At 51.9% G+C, this 22,978-nt stretch overlaps 1 protein-coding gene across 1 annotated transcript in view; it reads left to right on the top strand.

The window, feature by feature from the left end:
* Positions 1–22,978, top strand: part of KSR2 (kinase suppressor of ras 2) — a 426,223-nt gene that overhangs the window by 341,295 nt on the left and 61,950 nt on the right. The window contains exons 10-13 of the mRNA XM_062182370.1: positions 12,550–12,718; positions 17,840–17,881; positions 18,507–18,579; positions 21,364–21,412. Coding sequence (XP_062038354.1) covers positions 12,550–12,718; positions 17,840–17,881; positions 18,507–18,579; positions 21,364–21,412 — 333 coding nt within the window. The remainder of the gene's footprint in view (positions 1–12,549; positions 12,719–17,839; positions 17,882–18,506; positions 18,580–21,363; positions 21,413–22,978) is intronic.

Genomic DNA, 22,978 nt, shown 5'->3' with positions numbered 1-22,978 from the left:
GTCTGAGCAGCAGCCGTGATGACCTGACCTATGGTCCCGTGTTGGGAGTGGGCTGTGGAGGCCGCGAGACAAGGATGTGTGTTTCTTTGTGGCTGTTCATTGAGGCTGTTGGGCTGCAGCGTGAGGACAGTGTTGCTAGGAGAAGTCCCTGGGAGAGCAGTCACTATTGCTGCCTCGTCAAGTCGGTGTTCAGCAGGGTGCCGTGGGGACCTGGGAGGCGAACGTGTTTCTGTTTGATTCCCAGAGTCAGAGGTGCATTTCTTCGGCACAACCTTGTGTTTCTTCTTCTGGCCTGGGAACTGGGGCCGGGTCACTAACTCCCCGTGTGCACTGGCAGCTCACTCTGCCGCTCCTTGTCTCAGTGTCCCCAGCGACAGAGTGTTAAGAGTTGGACCGTACGGTCTCTGGGGATGTGTCCAGACCTCATCTGTGTTCAGAGAGAGAACCTGTGCCGTCAGCCTTCCCTGCCCGATCTGCTACAGTTTGTTTCTCTGTGATGGAGCAAAACCGCCGCTGCTAGTCCCACTGGGAGACAGCTCTGTCTGACCTGCAGAGGGGGTTCCCCTCCTGGTGCCACAGCTCTGCCTGGGAAAGTGAGCGCCCGATGTGTTAGCCATTCTGGTTATTTCCACCAGCCCTGAGCTGCGGAGATGGTGGAGACTTTTTTTTTTTTTAAGATTTACTTATTTTATTTGAAAGGCAGAGGCAGAGAGAGAGTTCTCCCATCTGCTGATTCACTCCCCAAATGGTTGCAACGGCTGGAACTGGGCTGATCGGAGGCCAGGAGCTTCTTCCTAGTCCCCCACACAGGTGCAGGGGTCCAAGCATGTAGACCATCTCCCACTGCTTTCCCAGGCCATAGCAGAGAGTGTTATTGGAAGTGGAGCAGCCGGGACTCGAACTGGCACCCATATGGGATGCTGGCACTGCAGGTGATGGCTTTACCCTCTACACCACAGCACTGACCCTGGTGAAAACTCAGTCCTCGTCCTCAAAGCGGTAGAGAATTCCATCTCTCCCTCCTTCCTTCTATTCTTCCTTCCTTTCCAGTGACTGATTGATTTGTGTAACATCTGTTGGGCACCTCCTGTCTCTGTTTCTGTGCCAAGTTCTGCAGGAACTGCAGAGAGGTGGTCTAGTGGGAAGGGATGGCCCTCCTCAGCCCTCCTCAGCCCTCCTCAGCCCTCCTCCTCTCATCTCTCCCACCCATCCCTTCATTGCTTCCTTTCCTTCTTTTCCACCCAGCACACATTCATAAGGAGCCTCATGGGTCTGGCACATTGCTAAGTGCTGAGAATACAGAAGTGAGGGTAACACACGCTTCAGGACCTCCAAGTCTGCAGGATGAGACGTAAAAGCTGAGAGGTGACCACATGGCAGCACCAGGCAGGCCCAGGCGGCTGTGCGTGCCTTGTACCAGGCGTAGATAATGGGTGTCACCAGACGGGGCAAGGGAGTCAGGGAAACTTGCTGGGGGAGGGGAGATCTGAGCTGAGATTAAACTCAGAAGAAAGAACAAGCATCTTCCAGACACCATGGAACAAGACTGGGCAGACATTCAGGTAGAGAAAGCGCGTGTCCCAAGCCTTGAGGACGTGGAGGAGCCTGCTTTGCGTTGGGAGCCAAGGGTCATTTAGTACAACTGAAGTGAACGTTGCAGGGGTGGAGGTGGGGAGGGGGGAATAGGGGACATTAGCCGAGGTGCAGCCTGAATAGGTGCATTTAGACCAACTTTTTCAATGTAGACATCACTGTCATTTGAGCAAGGCCTATATGCCAATCCCTTCTCACAGGATGCCAAGTTTTAGCACAAGCATGTTTGTTTTTTTTAATTTAGATAATGGCCATATTTTGGATAAACATCTTCGGAATCTTGAAATTATCAGTGTGTGAGTGGCAATTCAGAGAAGAGAGGCTCATGAGGGTGCACGGATCCTTTGTGGCATAGAATCAACCCTGAGTTCCTTGAGGAACTTCACATGTCCTGTTGCACTGAGTGAGAACTTCTTTCTCTGCAGGTCTCAGCCCAACCACTTACATCCGAGCTCCATATATCACTGACATAGTATTCTTTACAATAACATAGCCATTGTCATGGAAATGTAATTGTCACTAGGTAAATTAGGATAGAGTCAGAAGGCTGGCTTTCTTAACACCATTCTATAAAAACTGGATCAGAGTTGTCTCCAAGGTGGCCTTGCATAGCAGGTGGCTAGAATGAATGAGAGCATGACTTTGCCTGGAACAGTAAGACCAGATACTCAGGTGTCTCCTGCCTTCTACTGGGACTGCAATTTGTTTCTTCCACACTGAGTCAGAGATCATATTAGAGGGATCCGTTATTCTAGGGAAAATCCCATAGGCTTGGAATACCCACTGTCCAGAGGGGAAGGTTCCCATTTCTCTCTGTGTACAGTCACAGCTGAGCTTCAGTTCTTAGAGTCCTGCTCTCCGGAGAGCACACCCAGCTTGCAGATCTGTTGCCAGGATTAAATGAACGAGCAAATCAGAAGACTTGTGCTTTCAGGAAGATAAGAGTACTTCCCTATTCCTCCCACTAAGTGTGGCTAGAAATATGGAAGTTTTGTATTAAAAAAAGATAAGAAGACTTTGAAGGACGGTGCGAAGAAGGCAGATCAGCTAGGATCCCAAGGAAGACATAGTAGTGAGTTCCCTGGGGTTTCTTTTGGCTTCACACACCCTGGGTTTGGAACCGAGGAAGCTGACATCCTGAACATGCCAGTGGTGAAGACGAGGGGAGCCCCAGCAAAGCGCCTGCACCCACCCTCCCAGTCAAAGGCCTAGGAAAGAAGCAGCTTCGCTGGCACACTTTACATGACCACCATTCAGTGCCAGCAACACAGAGAAAGAGCTGTCTCCTTACCCAGCCCACACCAGCAGAGGCTACGGAGGGAGTCCAGACTTCGTCCTTGTTGAGCTGAAACCTGGCACCCAATCCTCCTGCCAGGGTGATGTCGGAGAAGCTTGAGTGGGGAGTAAGGCCTTTCATCCCCACTGGTGACGATGACCAATGCCCTCACCCAGCAATGATGCAGCCGCAGTCTGCGTCTCTGCTGAGATGGGTTGGAGGAGGCCTGGTGGAGAGCCAGGCCATGTGCCACTATCATGAACAAGGCCCCCACCCCCACCCTGCGGTGTTAGTGCAGGCCACAGCGGGTATAATGAGGCCTCTGACGCTTGTGGGGAGGCTGGATCTCCAACCCCAGCCTGTCAGTAATGAGGACCCTCTCCCCTCTTCCTCAGACCCTCCCTGTCAGTAACAAGGCAATACCTCCCCTTTCTCTGTTAGAACAGTGTCCCAGGAAGCCAGCCAAAACAGAAGGCCTAGATGAGGTCCAGAGTTCCATAACACACAAGCATCCAGGCTTCAATTCACAATTACTGTTGTGCTAAGAAACAAGAAGATCTCAAACTGAACAGAAAAAAAAAAAAAACAAAAAAAGACTATCAATAGGAGCCAGCTCTGAGATGACAGATTTTAGAATTATCTGACAACAATGTTAGAGCATTCATCATAAAAATACTTCAACAAGCAATTATGAACATTCTTGAAACAAATGAAAAGAAAAAATAGGAAGTCCCTGCAAAGAAATAGAAAGTCTCAACAAAGACTCGGAAGAAATAAATGGAACCATATGGACATTTTAGAACATACAATTAGAAAATACAATAACCAAAATAAAAACCCATGGAGAATGAAGGGGGCAGAGGCAAGAAGAAGTGAACTTGAAGATAAAAACAATAGAAATGATAGAGTCTGGATTACAGAAAATAGGCTCACAAATGAGCAGGGTCTCAAGGACTCTTGGAACTCTAATAAAAGATCCAACGTCGGTATTATTAGAGTCCTAGAAGGTGAGAAGAGGAAAAAGAGGGCAGGGCTGAAAAAGTTCTTACAGAGATAATGGTTGAAGACTTCTAAAATTGGGCAAAAGACACATTCCTCTAATCCAAGAACATGAGCAGTACCCGGGCGTTGTCATCCCAAAGATGTCCATGCTAAGGCACAGCATCTCAGAGTTCTGAAGAGGAAAGACAGAGGACAGAAATCTTGAAAGCCGAGAAAGAGAAACAACTTTTTAACTATCAACACAACATTCAAATTACAGCAGAGTTCTCATCAGAAACCATGGAGACCAGAAGAAAATAGCACAACATTTTTCAAGTGCTGAAAGAAAGGAGTTTTCAATTCATACTTCTGCGCATAGTCAGAATATCCTTCAGGAATGAAAGGGAAATCAAGACATTGTCAGATGAAGAGAAGTGAGTATTTATTAACAGCAAAATTCCCCTAGAAGAATGATTAACGGCTGCTTTCTACACAGATAGGAAATGCTAGAAGGATTGGGGGGAAAATATGGGTAAATACAATAATACATTTACTTTCTCTTAAGTTTTCTAAAAGAACAGTTGAAGCCAAAATCGTGACATTGTTTGATGTGGTTCTGAATGCACAGAGGAGGTGTTTGAAACAGGGGGAGTAGAAGGACATGAAGGAAGGAAGAGGTCTGCACTTGTCTCACGCTGATAAGATGCTGGCACTGGCAGACCATAATAATCTCGGCAGCTACCTAAAATCTACCCGATCATTTAAAGAAAGACTGCACATGTTGACACATTCAAAAATGCTATGCACAAGTCAAAGGTGAAACTCTACACACTGTTTGGTTATCTAAAAGGAAAGCAAGAAAAATAAACAGAGGGAGAAAGATTGCCGGGCTTTTAACAAGACTGACAAGGAAAGAGAAATCACATGTTGCCACCAGCAGGAGTGAAATGGGACGTCTTACAGACTCTGCCATCACCAAACGAGCGTAAGAGACTCCTGCAAGCAGCTCTACAGTGTGGATGTCAGAGCTCAGGTGAAGTGGACCGGTTCCTAGAAAGCATAAACCATCACACTGGACCCGATGTAAACTAGGTACCTGGAGTAGCCTGGTGACCATGAATGAAACTGAATTAATACTTCTTAGAAGTGTCCCGCACACACACACACACCCTCCAGATGGCTTCCCTGGAACGCTGGCAAATGTGCAGAAGAATGAACGCCAGCTGTACACTGTGTCTTCCAGAAAAAAGAAAAACATACTTCTCAGCTCATGGCCCACTACTCCACTTTGTTTACCTTGATACCAAGACCAACATACAAAAAGACAAAACTACAAGGGAATTTTTCTCGTGCGTATAAACACAAAAATCCTTAGCAAAATATTTACAAAATTTCAGCAATATATGCAAGTGGAGTTTATTCCAGAGAAGACAGATTCATTCAGTATTTGAAAATTGATGACTGCAATGCACCATAGTATCCATCAAAGACACACATGATTATATCACTTGCTATGGAGAAATCATTTGAAAAAATTCAATAACCATTCATGATCAAAACAATCAGAAAGATACAGAAGAAATGCCTCAACTTGATAATGGGTGTGCAAAAAGAATCCAATAGCTAACATGACACTTGGTGAGGAAAGACCGAACGTTTTCTCCTGAGAGGATGCTCACTTGCACTACTCTTGCTCAGTGTGGTGCTGGGAGGTCCAGCCTGAGCAGCAGGGCAAGAATGGGAAATGAAAGACACCAATGGGAAGGGAGACATAAAATTGTCCCTACTTGCAGATGAGCTCATCGGCTTTGAGAAAGTCCCAAAGAATGTACAAAAGCTAAAGAAAACAAAAACCTTTCTAGAACGAACGGGTTCAGTGACATTACAGCAACTAACCTGCAGAAATCAAATTTAAAATGCACCACTGACAATTGCTCAACAAAATGGAAGCATTTAGTGTAAATCGGATTGAAACATCTGGGACTTGTAAGCTGAAGGCTCCCAGATGCTAGAAGGGGAGGAACATACGGCTGTGGGTCGTACCTCACCACCAACACCTGGCAGTGCCATCATCTTTGGAAATGGGGGCTTTGCAGATGTAATCAGATTCAAGTGAGGTTGCCCTGACGTTGGGTGGTCCCTTAATCCAGTATGACTTTCATCCTAATAAGAAGGGAAGAGAATCAGAGACGTACGGAAGAGCGCCAGATGCCTGCAAAGACGGAAAGTGGAGTGATGCAGGCGCAAGCAAAGTCGTATCCGGGGGCGCTGGCCACCACCAGGTCTAGGGAGAGGCCAGGGAGGGCGCCGTCCGCAGCTGCAGGGGCCTGAGCCAGGCACCTGCAGATACCTTGATTTTGGGCTTTTGTCCTCAAGAACTAAGAGGAGAAATTTCTGTTGCTTTAAACCACTCAGTGTGTAGTACTTTGTAATAACAGCCCTAGGAAAGGACCACACAACCATGTTCATGGATTGGAAGATCCAACATGGTTAACCCATGAAGTCCATGTTTCCAATTCTGTGACTATTTCAGTGATATTTATCTCCAGTTACCATGAACTGTATACTCAGTGCTTAGTTCCAGACTTTACAAGTGCCCTCTATAAAGGATGATGGCACAGAGTGGGTTAAGACAGGGACAGAAACATCCAGCCTATGGGCCATATGAGGCCCCATGAAATCATTTGTCCGGGCCATGCCAAGGCAATCGCAGCTGGGACTCACAAGTCAGTATGTCTGCGGCAGGCTGATTTTTAAGTTGATGATTTTTTTTTTTTTTTTTTTTTTTTTTTTGGACAGGCAGAATTAGAGACAGAGAGAAAGGTCTTCCTTTTCCATTGGTTCACCCCCTAATGGCCAATGCAGCCGGCACGCTGTGCCGATCTGAAGCCAGGAGCCAGGTGCTTCCTCCCAGTCTCCCATGCGGGTGCAGGGCCCAAGCACTTGGGCCATCCTCCACTGCCCTCCTGGGCCACAGCAGAGAGCTGGACTGGAAGAGGAGCAGGCGGGACAGAATCCGGTGCCCCAACCGGGACTAGAACCCAGGGTGCTGGCGCCACAGGTGGAGAATTAGCCAAGTGAGCCGTGGCGCCAGCAAGTTGATGATTTTGTATGGCCCATGAATGACATCATACACATCAAATGGCTCTTGGCAGAACAAAGGTTCCCCATACCTGCAAAGATGTCAGTACTAAAAATTGTTACCCAGGTTTGATGCAATTTTTTTATCAAATTCCCAGCAAAATTCTTTTAGTAGATAAAAGTATATGAAAGGTATAAAAAAGGCAAATGAACTGAAATAGCTGAAAAATAATTTTGAAAAAGAGTAAAGTAAGAGGAATCAATCTATTCAGTTTTCAAGACTTATTACATAGCTACAGTAATCAACACCAAAAGCCATATACAGATAGTGCATAAGCCAGTGAAAAGATATTCAGTGTAATTGCCATTCAGGAAATGCATATTAAACCCACAGTGAGTTATCACTACACTCCTATCAGAATGGCTAAAATAAAAAATAGCAACAACACCAAACACTAGCTAAGAGGCAGAGAAAACTCAATCACTCCAATGAGGGTACTTTGAAAACTTGGTGGTAAACGGAATTAAAAGATAAGTTTATTTTGGTGCAAAAGTTTTTGAAATAAATGCTTATGAGGAGTCTTCAAAAAATCTTGGGAATGCATATCATGAAAACAGCTATCATAGGTTTCAGAAATGTGTCCCTCAAAGTAACTTATCTTTCAATTTCGTTTTCCATGAACTTTTTGAAGTCCTTCCTGGTGTGTTGCGAGTGTGAAATGGTACAGCCACTCCGGAGGACAGAGCTGGCATTTTCCTTAAAGACTAAGCATGTTATGACAAACGTATTCAGAAATTTTACTCCTGGGCATTTATCGCAGAGAAACAAAAACATAAGTTTACATAAAACTCATGCCTAAACGTTTACAGTAGGTTTATTCACAATAGCCAGAAATACAAAACAACGTAGCTTACGTCCTTCAGTGGGTGGACAGTAAAATGAGCTGTAGTGCAGCTGTGTCGTGGAATGCTGTGCAGCAATAATAAGGAACACATGCTTGAAGCGTGCAACAGCTGCGGTGGGTCTCTACAGGTTATGAGTGAAAAAAGCCACTCCAAAAGGGCTATGCATGGTGTGAGTCTGCCCAGTTAATGGAATAATAAAATCAGAGAAATGGCAAATGCAGAATCATGGTGCCAGGGCTTAAAGTTTTGGGGGAGAGGCCAGCGCCGCGGCTCAATAGGCTAATCCTCCACCTGTGGCGCCAGCACACCGGGTTCTAGTCCTGGTCGGGGCGCTGGATTCTGTCCCAGTTGCCCCTCTTCCAGTCCAGCTCTCTGCTGTGGCTCGGGAGGGCAGTGGAGGATGGCCCAAGTGCTTGGGCCCTGCACTCGCATGGGAGACCAGGAGAAGCACCTGGCTCCTGCCTTCGGATCAGCGCGGTGCACTGCGCACCAGCCACAGCGGCCATTGTAGGGTGAACCAACGGCAAAGGAAGACCTTTCTCTTTGTCTCTCTCTCTCTCATTGTCCACTCTGCCTGTCAAAAAAAACCAAAAAAGTTTTGGGGGAGGGTGAGAAGAAGAGGGAAGGGGTTTGGGCGGGGGCCCTCTGTGACAGGGCCGCTGGCCAGTCCAGTATCTGGACTGTGACATTGAGCTGCGGTTCCCTAAGGTGTTACCCTTGGAAGGATGGCTGGGCACTCACTCCAGGTCATTTCTTAGAACTACATGCAAAGGTGCAAGGACCCCGGGAAGTCCAGGTACAGAGACACAGTCATCAATGTAGCCGTGACTGTTTGTGGGTGGCAGTGTGCCTCGGTGCCGTAGGAAGAAGGCAGGTGCACACAGCTCATTTCAAGCACACAGCAGATCTGTGTTTGTGGCCCACGCTGGAGATAAGGGAAGGCTGAAGCTCCCAGGCGGGCAGTCGCTGAACCACAAGCCGAGTGGGGCAGGCTCTAGGCCAGGTGTCTGTTGGGTCTCCAGGTGGAGAACACCCGTTTCCTCTTCTGCGCTGCCCTTCTTCACTGCTGGCTGCTGGCTGCTGGCTGCTGGCTGCTGGCTGCTGGCTGCTGGCTGCTGGCTGGGCTCACCCTCGAGGCTGGCAGGTAAACACACCTGTTGACAAACCTGAAGGCTGTACGGACTCGCTCGTGGCCTCCTGGGCTTCCTGCAGGGTAGACCTCTGTGTAACGGGCAGATCCAGTGGCCACTCCCGACTGGAAACAGATGCAGGCGCTCCAGGGAGCCGGCCAGCTGTGCTGGGTTGAGGGACAAGAAGTCCAGGCTGTAGAGAGTTGCCGCTGGCCCACACCTCTGGCCATCTGGGGGAGGCAAGAGGCCCAAGATCTGGATGCTGCGGGCAGCACCAGCGTGCCCTTTGTCTAGAGAGCACACCTGCAGATGCACAGCTCTCCCACCCCCCCTTCCTTTCTTCCTTCTGCAGTTCCTTGAACACCTGCTCGGTGCTAGGTCGTGTGGCTGGAATAAGTAGGCCTTGATTCCAGCCTTCCCGGGTGATGACGTGATGGTGGGAGGATGGGTATGGTGATGGGAGCTGGTCTTGGTGAGGGTCTGCTCTCCACACACAAAACCATCCGTTTGCTCGTTGATTTAACAAACAGCCGGACGTGCACTTAGAGGTGCCGGCTGCTGTTGTGAACACTCCACAAATACCACTGAGTTGTTCTTCATGGCAACCCTGATGCCATAAATGCTGTTATTGTCTCTCTTTTACAGACCAGGAGAATGGGGCCCAGAGAGGCCAACCTACCTAAGGTCACACAGCTAGTAAGTGGAGGACAGGATTCCAACCCGAGCCTCCAGCTCCAGGATCTCCCCATTAACCACTGGTCTGCCCTGAGCCTCATTCTAGGCCCTGAAATGCGAAGATCTTTGCACTCCTGGAGCTTATGTTCCAGCAGAGGAGCCAGAGTACAGAGAGTAAACATAATAATGCATTATTAGGCCGGCGATGTGGCTTAACAGGCTAATCCTCTGCCTTGTGGCGCTGGCACACCGGGTTCTAGTCCCGGTCGGGGCGCTGGATTCTATCCCGGTTGCCCCTCTTCCAGGCCAGCTCTCTGCTATGGCCCGGGAAGGCAGCGGAGGATGGCCCAAGTGCTTGGGCCCTGCACCCGCATGGGAGATCAGGAGAAGCACCTGGCTCCTGGCTTAGAATCAGCGCGATGCGCCGGCCGCAGCGGCCATTGGAGGATGAACCAACAGCAAAAAGGAAGACCTTTCTCTCTGTCTCTCTCTCACTATCCACTCTGCCTGTGAAAAAAAAAAAAAAAGATTAAAAAAAAAATAATGCATTATTAAGCCAGAAGCTGATGAATGCAGTGGAGAAAACAAGAAAGTAGCGCAGGTTAGGGGAGTGTTGTGCGCTGGGCTGAGTTGGGGTATATGGCAGAAAGGGTGGACCACAATGCAAAGGTGACATTGGGAGAGAGGAATGAAGGATCTGTGTGTGTATCTGCAGGAAGAGGGAACTGCTGGTGCATAGGTCCTGGGGCAGGAGCATCCCCAGTAGGTTCCAGGACCCATGCATTAATTTTTTCTTGCTGCCACTTGGGACACCCTCATCCCATATCAGAGGGTGTAAATCCTGCCTCCACTCCAGGTTACAGCTTCCTGCTAATGAGCACCTGGGAGGCAGCAGGTGATGGCTCAAGTACTGGGATCCCTGGCACCCATGTGGGAGATCTAGATTGAGTTCTGGGCTCCTAGCCTGGCCCATCCTGGGCTGTAACAGACATTTGGGGAATGAACCAGCAAGTCAGTATATCTCTCCCTCCCTTCCCATCTCCCGCTCCCTCTTGTAAATACATAGATAAAATTTTAAACAACTTCAAGGTTTATAACAGCACTCATTTATCATCTTCCAGCCCCGGGGCTCCGAGGTCTGGGGACAGAGTCGGAAGGGCCGGCGCTGTGTCGCCTGAGGTCTGGCCGGACTGTGCTCCTTCCTGCTGGCTCGGGCTGAGTCCACTTCTAACTGTGCTCGCTCGGTTCCTGGCAGCTGTGGACTGAAGGCCCCACTTCCTTGGTGCCTGAGCACTGGGACTGACCTTGGCCCCTGGTGCCGCCCGCATTCCTTCTCAGGCCTCCCACAGGTCCCCTCCCGCAGCAGGGGCTGAGCCCTCCTGCTTCCTGCCTGACTCCTGCTCCTGCAGCACAGTTCTGACCACAGCCAGAGAAAGTTCTCTGCTTTCCTGGGTTCCCTGGTTAGATTGGCTCCGCCTGCCTAGTCCCTGTAGAACCCCCTGTGTGCAGCCTCCCTCTCACCCCGTGCTGCGGCATAGTCACACATTCCCGGATGAAGGCTTGGAAATCTTTGGTGTAGGGGAGGGGCATTCTGCCTACCACGCTCAGTAGGGGAGCAGACGACCAGAGTGGAGCGAGCCGTTCCATTTGCGGGGGTTTTAGTAACTCCTGGTAACCTCAGTCTGAAAATACTGGACAGAAGTTTCTAGAAATAAATGGCTCCCAAGTTTTAAATGTGGCAGTCAACCCTCTGTCCAGTGTATCCCTGCGGTATATGTTACCTGCCCACTTCTTAGCCATTTAGTAGCCGTCTGGAGTATGGAATCCATTGTCCCAGTATTGCAGTGCCTGTGTTGGGTAGTCTAATGCTGTTAGTCCCTTTTTACAGTGGACAAAACTGAGGAATGCAGAAATTAGCATCTTGCCCGGGAATCCTGGGAAAAGAGGTGGCTGTGGCATTTGAATCCAGATTCCGCTTGTCTTGATTTCCTGGGGTTGCCGTAACAAATGATCACAAACAATGTGGCTGAAGCAGCAGCAGTTTCTTCTTGTGTGGTTTTGGAGACCAGAGATCCAGCGATCAGCAATCAGAACATCTGGCAACAGCTGGGGGCTCTGAAAGGGACCCTGGTCCTTGCCTCCGTCCCAGCTCCTGGGGGCTCCTGCGATCCTCGGCTTCTGGCTGCACCACCCCAGTCCCTACCCCATACAGCACGCGGCTTCCCTCTGTGTGTGTCCTTCTCTCTCAGAAGCGTGGTCATTGGATTTAAGGCCCACCCTGTTCCAGGGTGATCTGGCCTCAAGATGTCTGTCTTATTCACATCTTCAGAGACCCTTTTTCCAAATAGGATCAGATTCTGAGGTTCCTGGTGGCCATGTCTCTTGGGGGGGGGGGGACCCCATTCAACCCCCTGCACTGCTCTCTTCAACACACCGAAGCAGGGCCACGCTCAGAATGCACAGGTGGATTCTTTCTCCATCCTTGCTTTGAGCCTGGTCCCAGGTGCAAGGAGAGGCTGTGCTGGTTCCAGTTGAGATGTGGGCACGGACGCCGAGGGCTCGCTGGCGCGCTCTCTGGAGCTGTCGGGCTGCTGGTTCTTTAATAAACACTCAGCGGGAGAGGTGTTAGGACGGGAAGAGTTCTCTAGGCACCGCAGAGCAGGGTTTTCCAGAATCAAAGAGGCAGAGGCCGCATGGCTGTCTCCTATGCGGTTTTCATTAACATGGTAACCTTTCACTCAGGAGTCCAGGCAGGGACGAGAATTTGACTCTAAAAACTGCTGCTTCCGTGGCTGCCTGTAGCCGAGTGGGGTGATGACTGAGGATGCTGGGGCGGGACCCCCTTGCTCGGCGCACTTTCTGCTGTGCCTCTGCTCCCTGCTTATTGTTGGTTTGTTTGTTCTGCAGGACCACATCCCTGTCCCCTACCAGCCAGACTCGAGCAGCAACCCCTCGTCCACGACGTCCTCCACGCCCTCCTCGCCAGCCCCTCCCCTCCCCCCCAGCGCCACGCCGCCTTCTCCCCTGCACCCCTCCCCGCAGTGCACCAGGCAGCAGAAGAGCTTCAACCTGCCAGGTACCTGTGCGCAGGGACAGAGGCGGGGCTGGGGGTCCTACCAGAGCCGGGGTGGGGCCAGGCCTCGCTGGAAGGCGGTGCGGCGTTTCTGAGGTCTGGCCTAGGCTGGGTCACGTGGGCTCGGGAGATGGTTTCTGTCTTCCAGAGCTCTCCCCTCACACCACCCTGTCCCAATTCCCTTTTACTCTCATCACGCCATGCCTGGTCTCTTCTACTTCCTCGCTGGTTTAGTGTCTGCCTCCCCACCCAAGGGGCAGCTCCCAGAGACAAGGAAGTGTGTGTGCTTCGTTCGTTCCGCACCCAGAGACCAGCACACTGCCCACTGCCCGCTGCCAGAGGCACCGATTAAGTGCTGAATGAATGAATGCATGCATGCATGAATGAATGAACGGAAACCTGAATTTTGTACATTGCCCATGGCTGTGGTGTTTTCTTCAGATTGTCCTCATGGCCCTCAGCCTGTATCATCCACCTGTTTGGTCAACAGGGACTTACTGAGCATCTACTGTGTAGCAGCCTGGGTACCGGGTAGTAGGTACGGAGCTGTGAACAAACCAGCCATGGCCCCCGTATTCGTCATCTCCTACTGCCACTGTAACAAATGATCACGAAAGTCAGTGGCTTCAAACAACACAGATTTATTAAAGTTCTGGAAGCTGGAAGTCCAAAATGGGTTTTCCTGGGCTACAAATCAAGGAGTCAGCAGGTCGTGGTTCAGGGTGAGGTTCGAGGGGAGAATCTGTTTCCTCGCCTTTCCCGGGTCCTAGGGGCTGCCCACATTCCTTTGTACCAAGCCCTTCATCACAGCATCCTCAGCTTCCATGGTCATCTCTCTCTCTGTCTCCCTCTCTCTCTCTCTCTCTCTCTCTCTCTCTGACCCTCCTGCCTCCCTCTTCTCATGACCCCTGGGAAATCATCAAGCCCACCCAGTCGAACCAGGCTCATCCATCACCTTCCCTCCCTCACGACTGCCAAGCCTCACTTGCCGTGTAAGATGATGTAGTCACAGTCTTGGGGACCAGGACAGGGCCCTCTGGCAGACAGGAAGTGACTGATGACCTGCCCAGACTTTGTCTCTTAGTGGTGCAGACAGATTTTAACCAAGCAAACATACACAGGGTCTTCATAAAGATCATGGAGACTGCATGCGATGAAAATACTAGGTAGGCATGGATTTCAGAACCTTCTCTTCATGCAAATAAGCGTATCTTGCCATTCCATTTGTCCACGAGCTTTTGGAAGTGCCTGGCACGTGGGAAAGGGGAGCCATGCGTTGTGACAGGAGCTGTGAAGAGGAAGAGCAAGGCTGTGAGCAGAGTCCAGGCGAGGACACGTTTAGGTGCAGGGTCAGAGGCTGCTGAGCTCTGAAGGTCAGGCCATAGGACGGAGGCCCAGGAGCCATAGACAAGGGGACACGGCCAGTGGAGACTCACAGCTGCAGCAGAGAGGCCGGCCAGGCTTTAGATTCCGTTCACGATTCCGTGGGATGCGATGGAAGGGCTTAGGTGGAAGGTGCCTGGGTCCCCCCACCTTCCTTCCGGAAGACTGCTCCGGCTGCCCTTTGGGGGATTCTCAGGGGAAGACTCGGGACCCTGGAGTGTGCAAGCTCTTCCCAGGTGACTCGTTGACCCCTGTGACACCGTACGCAGCAGGCCCCAAGTCTTCACTCCTAAGAGAAAGCCAGCGGCCGCCCAGCTCTCCGCGGCCCCATCGCGGGTCCTGGAGCCACTTCTGGCTGGTGTCTGCCTTTAGCAGGAAGAGCACTGGATCTCCCAGCAGCGTCTTTCCTCCGCTCTGGCCACTCATCTCCCCTGTGGTGGTCAAGAATGAACTGCTCCCTGGCCCCCAGGGGGGCCAAGGAGGGGGCTGGCCTGGGTGTGCAGGCATTTGCTGGGGGTCCCTCTGCCTGACACCTCACCCTTCACAGACTCTCCAGAGGTCCCAGGGCCTGATGCCCCACCCTTCACAGACTCTCTGGGGGGGTCCCAGGGCCTGATGCCCTGCCCTTCACAGACTCTCCGGAGCGCTTCCACTCCCTGCGCTCATCTCCTCTTTCTCCATAGAGCAGAACCCCCGCCCAGCCTTCCCTGCAGATACTGAACCTCAATCCCAGTCACAGACAAGGGATCGGCTAAGCCTGTGGAGAATCCTGGGTAGTTTTTCTTTGTTGAACTTTAGCCTCTTGTTGACCAACATAAGACTGCTTGCAATGAAAACACTAGATCCGCAGAGAAGGCCCCAGAGTCATGGAGGCTGCTTGTCTTAGACCTGGAATAAGTTGCTTCTTGTCCCATTTACCCTGTTTTCCTGAACCAAAAATGTGTCTGCTTGGACCCCCAACTGCTTGAGATGACCTGGAATTGGACTGAGCCAGAGTTTTCTCTTGTTTTATGCATGATAAAAGAGTTGATTTGTTCAACACATGTGGGGTAGATGTCAGTGGTAGAAGGCCTAAGAGCGAGGAGTTTGGGATCCTGTGATGCTGGAATTCCTCTGTCTCTAAGGAGCTTCTACGTTCTGCTGACCTCACGGGGAGGGAATGTGCGCTCTGCTTCCCCCAAGCAAATGACTCAGCTCACGGCATGATCCAGTGGTCCCCAAGCAAATGACTCAGTTCACGGCATGATCCAGTCGTCCCCAAGCAAATGACTCAGCTCACGGCATGATCCAGTGGTCCCCAAGCAAATGACTCAGTTCATGGCATGATCCAGTGGTCCCCAAGCAAATGACTCAGTTCACGGCATGATCCAGTCGTCCCCAAGCAAATGACTCAGCTCACGGCATGATCCAGTGGTCCCCAAGCAAATGACTCAGTTCATGGCATGATCCAGTCGTCCCCAAGCAAATGACTCAGCTCACGGCATGATCCAGTGGTCCCCAAGCAAATGACTCAGTTCATGGCATGATCCAGTGGTCCCCAAGCAAATGACTCAGTTCATGGCATGATCCAGTCATCCCGAAGCAAATGACTCAGTTCATGGCGTGATCCAGTCGTCTCCTAGTTATAAAATATTCTTATCTCTTAGTTAAGGGAGCTTAGCCAAAGGCTTTCTTGTTCCTCTCCATGAATACAGTCATCTCGGTATCCAGGGGGAGTGGGCACACACCTTCCTGGGATTCCCAAATGCAAGTCTGCTCCAGCCCTTATCCGTGTACAGAACGGCGCAGGATCTACCTGGATCCTGCACGATCCTCTCGTACACCTTACACCATCTCTCCGTTACCTCCATTCCTAATCTCGTACACCTTACACCATCTCTCCGTTACCTCCATTCCTAATCTCGTGTACCTTACACCATCTCTCCGTTACCTCCATTCCTAATCTCGTACACCTTACACCATCTCTCCGTTACCTGCATTCCTAATCTCGTACACCTTACACCATCTCTCCGTTACCTCCATTCCTAATCTCGTGCACCTTACACCATCTCTCCGTTACCTCCATTCCTAATCTCCTACACCTTACACCATCTCTCCGTTACCTCCATACCTCTATAAATAGTTGCTGCACTGTATTGCTTAGGGAATGATGGCAGGAAAAGCCAGCACATGTCTACCACAGCTGTGATTTTTGATCCATGGTTGGTTGAACCCACAGATGTGAACTCGTGGATACACAGGGCTGAGCTCACTTACTCAACACCCCCTAGACACTCTGGTCTCCTGCAGTGACAATCCCAGTCCTCTTCAGAAGAGACTTTGGTCGTCCCCAGCTCGCACGCATGCACAGTGAGACTTGCTCCAGCTTTTACAAGCACCCCAGACTAGCGAGGATTCACTCCCTACAGGGTCAGCGTCTGCACTCTTGGCTGGCATCCCCGTGCTAATCCCTGGACGGGCTCCTTGTTCTAGTGTGTTCCTGGATGAGACCACATTGCTTCTGGAAGTGGACTCCCCGGTTCACTCCTACCTGCCGCCATCGCTGGCTGCTTCATTTCCATGGGGATGTAAAGTTCTGCGGGACCTGCTCCAATGCCTCCCAGCCCCCTGCTCCAGGCACTGAACCCTGATGAAGTCAGTGTAACCTGAGAAACCTTCCAAGTGGCCAAGGCCCTTGGTCTGCAGTGAGTAGGCTGGAAGTAAAATGAATTATCAGAGAATCAGTAGAGAAGCCTGGGAAATCGCCTTTATGTAATTGTTTTCCTAACAAACAGGAATTCATTCGGCAGACAGAATAATTCCCCCACCACCCACACACCCACCAAGGAGTCCACGTCGCAGTTCCAGAATCTGTGAGTGCGCTTCTTTACCCTGTAACAGGAGCTTTGCAGCTATGGCTGACTTACAGAGCTTAAGGTGGAAAGAGCAGCTTGGATCCTGCAGGTGGTCCTGAATGTAGTCACAGACGTCCTTATGAACGTGAGGCCAGGGGATCAGAGGCCGTGGAAGTGTTGTCAGAGCCGAGGCCACAATCAGTAGGAGTCAGGGGTCTGTGTGCCAGGGAATGCGGGTGGAACTTATGGGAAAGACAGGTGTGGGTTCTCCCCAGAGCCCCGAGAAGGAAGCAGCCTGCCTTTAAGACTTGGCCCTTTAAGACTTTGGAGAAGCCTGGTCTCCCCACCGTCGAAGGACCGATGTGTGTTGTGTTCAACCCCTGAATCTGTGACCGTCTGTTACAGGGGCCAAAAGAAAAGCTAATACAACTTAATGCAGGAAAAAAAATGTTAAAACACAGGAAAAGCTTAAAAAACTTTTTAAAAAGCTACTGTAATCACTGAGCCCAAAGGGAAAAAATTTGTACCTTGAATTATGGCTTTACAGACATTGTGTGTGTGCGTGTATGTGTGTGTATGTGTGTGCGTGCGTGCATGTGTGTGTGTGCATGTGTGTGTGTGATTACCAGAAATGGTTTTGTGCTCAGGATCCCTCTCCGAGCTGGAGTGATCTGACGGTGGGGAGTGTGAGGTGTCAAAAATGAGAGGATTGGCTGGCATGCTTTCCTTCTGGTTTCCGTACTCGTGGACTCAGCTCCTTGTAATCTGGCGTGTGTGTAGAATTGTGGAAACTCTTGTGGGTGGACAGCGAATGGCCCCATGGTGGCCGTGGGAGCCCAGCTGGGCACCTGTAGAGGCAGGTCCTGGGTGGCGCGCACTCACCATGCTGTTCTCTCTGTCTTGCAAGCATCCCACTACTACAAATTCAAGCAGCAGTTCATCTTCCCAGGTGAGTTGCATGTGAGCTGGAAACAGCCCCATCTGAACAAACCCTGCCGGGTGCTAGGGTTGCTGGGGTGAGAGGAGGGCTGTGTGGCTGGGGTGCACAGGGTCTGAGAGGGTGGTCGTGGAGTCCCCACAGCCCCAGATAACGGCTGGCTGTGAAGTGGGGGAAGTGAGAGTGAGAGGACCCAAGTATGATGGAAAGGCCGGAGAGGGTCGCCTTTCACGGCAGGAGGGGCAGGAGTGAGCAGGGACCCAGAGCCCGGCGGTAGGGCTTGGTTTGGGTACTGAGAAGCTGTGAAACCCAGCAGGGTCACCATCCCAAAGGAGGCTGGGCAGTGAGAAGGACTCTAAGACAGCCCATAGATGCTTCCTGGCCACGTGCCTGGGCGTCCTGGGGGCCCTGAAGTGGCCCAGAGGCATTGTGATCAGATGCCATCCAGAACACCATGCACCTGGGCAGGCAGAGCCCAGGAGGTTGAGGATGGGAGAGAGGGCATTGACCAAGCCCAGGGACCCGTGATCTGGTGACCGTTCTTAGCTGCCGTGCCTGCCAGGAGTCGGGCCTCTGGGGTTGCCTGTGCACTCCACATTTGGTTTCTGACTGTCCACTCTCTCTCCCTGCCCCTCAGATGTGGTGCCAGTGCCAGAGACGCCAACCCGGGCACCCCAGGTCATCCTGCATCCGGTGACCTCAAATCCAATGTAAGTGGGACGGAGACCTCCCCCCCACCCAGAGCTTCTGAGCCTGGCCCTTCGGCCGGCTCACCTTTCTTTCTCTTCCTGGAGTTGGAGAGGTGAGGAGCAGCAGGACAAGCGCACGGGGGACGGAAGGACGTAGGGGATGACTCTGGTGAAGAGAAGGGACCCCGCAGCCCGGGAGGAGAGCTGTGTGTCCCGGGAGGCGGCTCTGCCTCGTGTCTCGGGCCCTGTGCCTCCGGGGGCGGAGTAGGGGGCAGACTGTTTCCTTAGGATCCCCAGGCCCAGGCCATAGCTGGAGCTTCATGAAAGGGCAGCCCACGTTACTGTCCCCCTTTCAGAACCTGTGATTGATGGTTCTACCAGGGATCAGCAGAGCATAGCCCACGGGACAAATCCAGCCTGCCGCCTACTTTGATAAATCGAGTCCTACTGGAGCGCCACGTTCCTGCTGGCTTGTTTTCACAGTCAGCACCAGAGTTGAGTGGTTGTCATGGAAATCGCATGGCCCACAAAGGCGTAAACAAATGTATTTACTGTCAGGCAAAAATGTACTGACCTCTGATTTATCCCATTACAAAGCTAATGTAAGCTAATTTTGGAAAACTTGAACTGTCCTGTGAAAAAGGAGGGGGAAACGATTGGCTCGCTGTCCTGGACCCGTGAGAACGTCTGTGTGTGCTCTTCCTGCTCGTATTTGGCTAAGCTGTGATCCACAGTCAATGCATTTGCTCTCTCTGTCTTTCATGCTATTACGTTGCAGTTTTCCTAGTATTCTAGATTCTTCTTAGACGTTGGTTTTTCATGACTGTCAAGTGTTGTATTGAAGCAGAATAATTTCCTTAGCCATTTCTCCCTTGCTGGATGCTACACTGCTTCCCGGGTTGCACTGTTGTAAACCACACTGCACTGAACACCTCTGAGTGTAGCATCCTAAGGCACAGACCCTCTTCCAAGTGGCCTGCTGGTTGTGCACCTTAACTCCTTAGGTGGTAACCAAAGTCTGGGACACACTTAGGATCTGACCAGTTTCCCAACTCTCATTTTACCCTACTTGGTTTTCCATCCGGCTCCCCCAATGCGCTGTCCTTCTCCGTCTCTGTTATGGACTTTGTTAGAGACCCAAAAGACACATCTCTGAAATCAAACAAGCAGTGGCTTGCCAGGGGATGCTGCGCTGACATGGAGCCCCGGATCACTTCTCTGCTGCACCTACAGCGATCCCACACTTTGTGCAAGACAAACTCCAGGTTCTTAACTGACAGCCAAGGAGCGCCAGTGAGAACCAAAATCAATAGCTGCTCGCGATCGGCTTAAACGTGCATGGAGTGATGGGAACTCACTCTGCAGAGAGGAATGATCGAGTAGCCCTGGCTGCTGGAATCACTTCTTGATGTAAAGAGAAAGGGGCAGCCGGAGTGTCGTTAGGCAGGACAAGGGACTGCAGCCCAAGTCTCCCCTAGGGCATAGGCTCCCAGCCCAGCTGCTGCACTGAACAGGTTTAGTTGGCCCTCCCCAGCTGGCCTAGAAATAATTGGTCAGTGCAGCGGCAAGTGCCACTGACCCTTCAGTGTAGTCATTCCCGTCTCTAGCCAGGCCCCCTCTCCAGGAAGTGGGTTGACTCTGTCGGCGGGGAGGGGTCAGGATGGGGAAAGAGCCACCAAATGAAGAGGTGGATGGGGAGAAGCCGCTGACATCCACTGGGGAAATAGGAAGGGGGCGTGGCCCCGGCTCTGCTGTGCTGTCACAGCCCTGTCACTGCCTCCCTGCTGCACTCCGTGCCCAAGTTCAGAAATACGGCCCCCAGACACCCCTCGAATGCATACTGCCCGACAGCCCCGTCACAGGGCGTTCGTGCCAGGCCCCTCACACCTCGGTACATCCCCGGCTGTGCCATCAGTGCATAGCACAGCCCTCACCTCCCAGCCTGCGTGGCAGCCGCCACACGGAGCCCTGCCCGTAGCACCCAGGCAGCTCTCACACGCACACAGTGCACCCCTCGTGTGCATGTCCTAGAACACAACTGCAACTCATGAGCTCGTGAGTTCACTGCACACTCACTCACACCTGCGTCTTCCACACTCACACCTGCGTCTTCCACACTCACTCACACCTGCGTCTTCCAGTCCAGCTCAGTCGCCTCGTTCAGTCTCACCTACCCTGATTCCAAAGTCCAGTTCAGCCGCTGAACTCCCAGACATATCTGGGAATTCTCTCTCCTTAGAAGGTCTGCAACAGTCTGCGAATTCAGTGCATCTCCAACTTCTGGCCCTCACTACTTTTAGCCTCTGCTCACAGCATCCACGCACTTGCTTTGGTCCCTTCAGCAGTCCTGAAAGTCAGGAGCAGTGTCAGTTTCAAGTCCATGTTTCTTTAAGAGCCTAGCGCTGTTCGCCCCATACCATTCTGGTAGACCTGTTGAATGAGCGAATAGTGAATGAGCAGACAGACAGACATTAAGATCCTTCCAGGGGACTCCAGATCTGAGCGAACTTTACAGATCGAATGAATTCTTTCCTAGCAAACACCTATTGCTCTGACGACTCTTCCCCCCATGGCAGTCAGGCCAGTTTATACGGAAGCTGCTAGATTAGTTGCAGTCAAAGCAATGAAGAAAACAGAGCCCTGAGCGAGGTTACAGATCACGTGAGACACGAATGTTGAAATGAAATGCAGAGTAAAGGCCTGGTAGTGAGAATTCCCATTCGGGGGTTGTTCGTCCACAGCTAAGCTCGACACCTGGGCCTACTTTTTCACCTGTGGGTCACATTTATTTTTCTTTCTTTAAAGCTTGGAAGGAAATCCATTACTTCAAATTGAAGTGGAGCCAACCTCGGAGGTGAGCACTGGATAGCGGTGAAGCACAGAACTCGGCAAAGCCAATTGATGTCCGCAGTGACGCAGAGGGCTGGGGGCAGGTGGGGGACGCAGTGGCCCTATTTGATGAATGATCAAACTCCAGGACGATTAGCCAGCGGCGGCCCCTCCCAGCCCTGAGCCTAATGGGCCATTATATGGCGTGCATCCCGGAAAAGCCAGTTGTGCGGAAGCTGGCCAGAGATTTGCATTCTTAGTTGAAAAATTAGCTCAAGGCAGGGTGACCGTGGAGGGTGATGTGCCTCGCTGCCTTTGAAGGAATATGTGGGAGGAGGAGGGGCCCTCGGGGTGCGCAGGATGGCCTGGGGCTTCTGCCTGCGCCGCTGGAGGAATAGATGAAGTGTCCTGGGCGAGAACCCTGCAGTGCCGACCCCTCCGCTCCGCTCATTGAAAGGAGTAACTCAGGGTTTCCAGAGAAAAATTGCTTCCTCCCCTGGGACCGCTGAGGTGGCTGGAGCAGGAACCTGCGCATGGCCAGCATTCCCTGTGTCACTGTCCCCACTGTGCCACGCAAGGCAGCTAGCGTGGGTGTTTCGGGGGCAGGAGGACCTGTTCTCAGGAGGTCACCTTCTCAGGCCCGAGGACCTCCAGGAATCCCCCTGGTGCAGGCACCTGCCGATCCCACATTCCAGCAAAAGAATCCCAAAGGTGGGCACCCCCAAAGGCAGGTCTTCCCCCCACCCCGTGCCGATGCCCTGCTGGGGAGGTGGGTCCCTGGCCCTTGAGCATTTAGCATGTAGCTACAGTGGTGGTCACGCCTAAGGGGACCTGAGCCAGGTAGATGTGAATGGTGCGAATGCAGATTGCCAGTCCCGGCCGGCTGATGTTTCTGTTCAGTAGATTCGGGCGGAGCTCGGGAGTCTGCATTTTCTCAGGCGTCCCCTGAGATGCAGGTGCTCGGGTCTGTGCACAGACTGAGCAAGCCTTTATCTCAAGGAAAGCCTCACTCTGCCCCCACGGGCAGGTCTTACTCCTTCCACTTGACAGTGAGGAGAGGCAGGCTCACACAGGCGCAGCAGCTTCTCCAAGGTCACACAGAGGCCGTGTTCCAGCTCACACGATCTAACCGTGAAGCCCGTCCTAGTAACCTCTCACTCGCTCGTCTCCCACCCTCCCAGCTGCTGTGGGCCTCTGCTGTCTCCCAGGTTCTGAAACATCAGTTCCAAATTCCCGGAGCGGGGGGAGGGGGAAGCAGTGGTTGTCACGCACGTGTCACGTACAGGTGTGCGGTGGGCCACACCTCGGTCTGCCATCTTTATTACCTGTGCGTGGATAGTCAGACGAGCGTGGTAGACCAGCAGGAGCACCGAAACCTGAACCTTAGTCCCTCTGCCTGACCGACATCAGGGTGCTTCCCGTGGTGACCAGCCGTCCCAGTCAGGGTGAGCCTGAGATGTAGGACTCCTGGTGCTACAACCAGGAAAGTCCAGGCAGTCCCGTAGCAGTGCGCTCTGCGCCTCAGTTTCTCCCCCTTAACACACAGGAGGTGGACTAGCATGATCTCGCTGTCTGCCTCCACAATGTTGTG

Source organism: Lepus europaeus, chromosome 23, assembly GCF_033115175.1.
Source record: "Lepus europaeus isolate LE1 chromosome 23, mLepTim1.pri, whole genome shotgun sequence".
In the NCBI taxonomy this organism is placed as follows: Eukaryota; Metazoa; Chordata; class Mammalia; order Lagomorpha; family Leporidae; genus Lepus; species Lepus europaeus.
The sequence above is the reverse complement of the archived record's forward strand: the minus strand, read 5'-3'. Positions and strand labels throughout refer to the sequence as shown.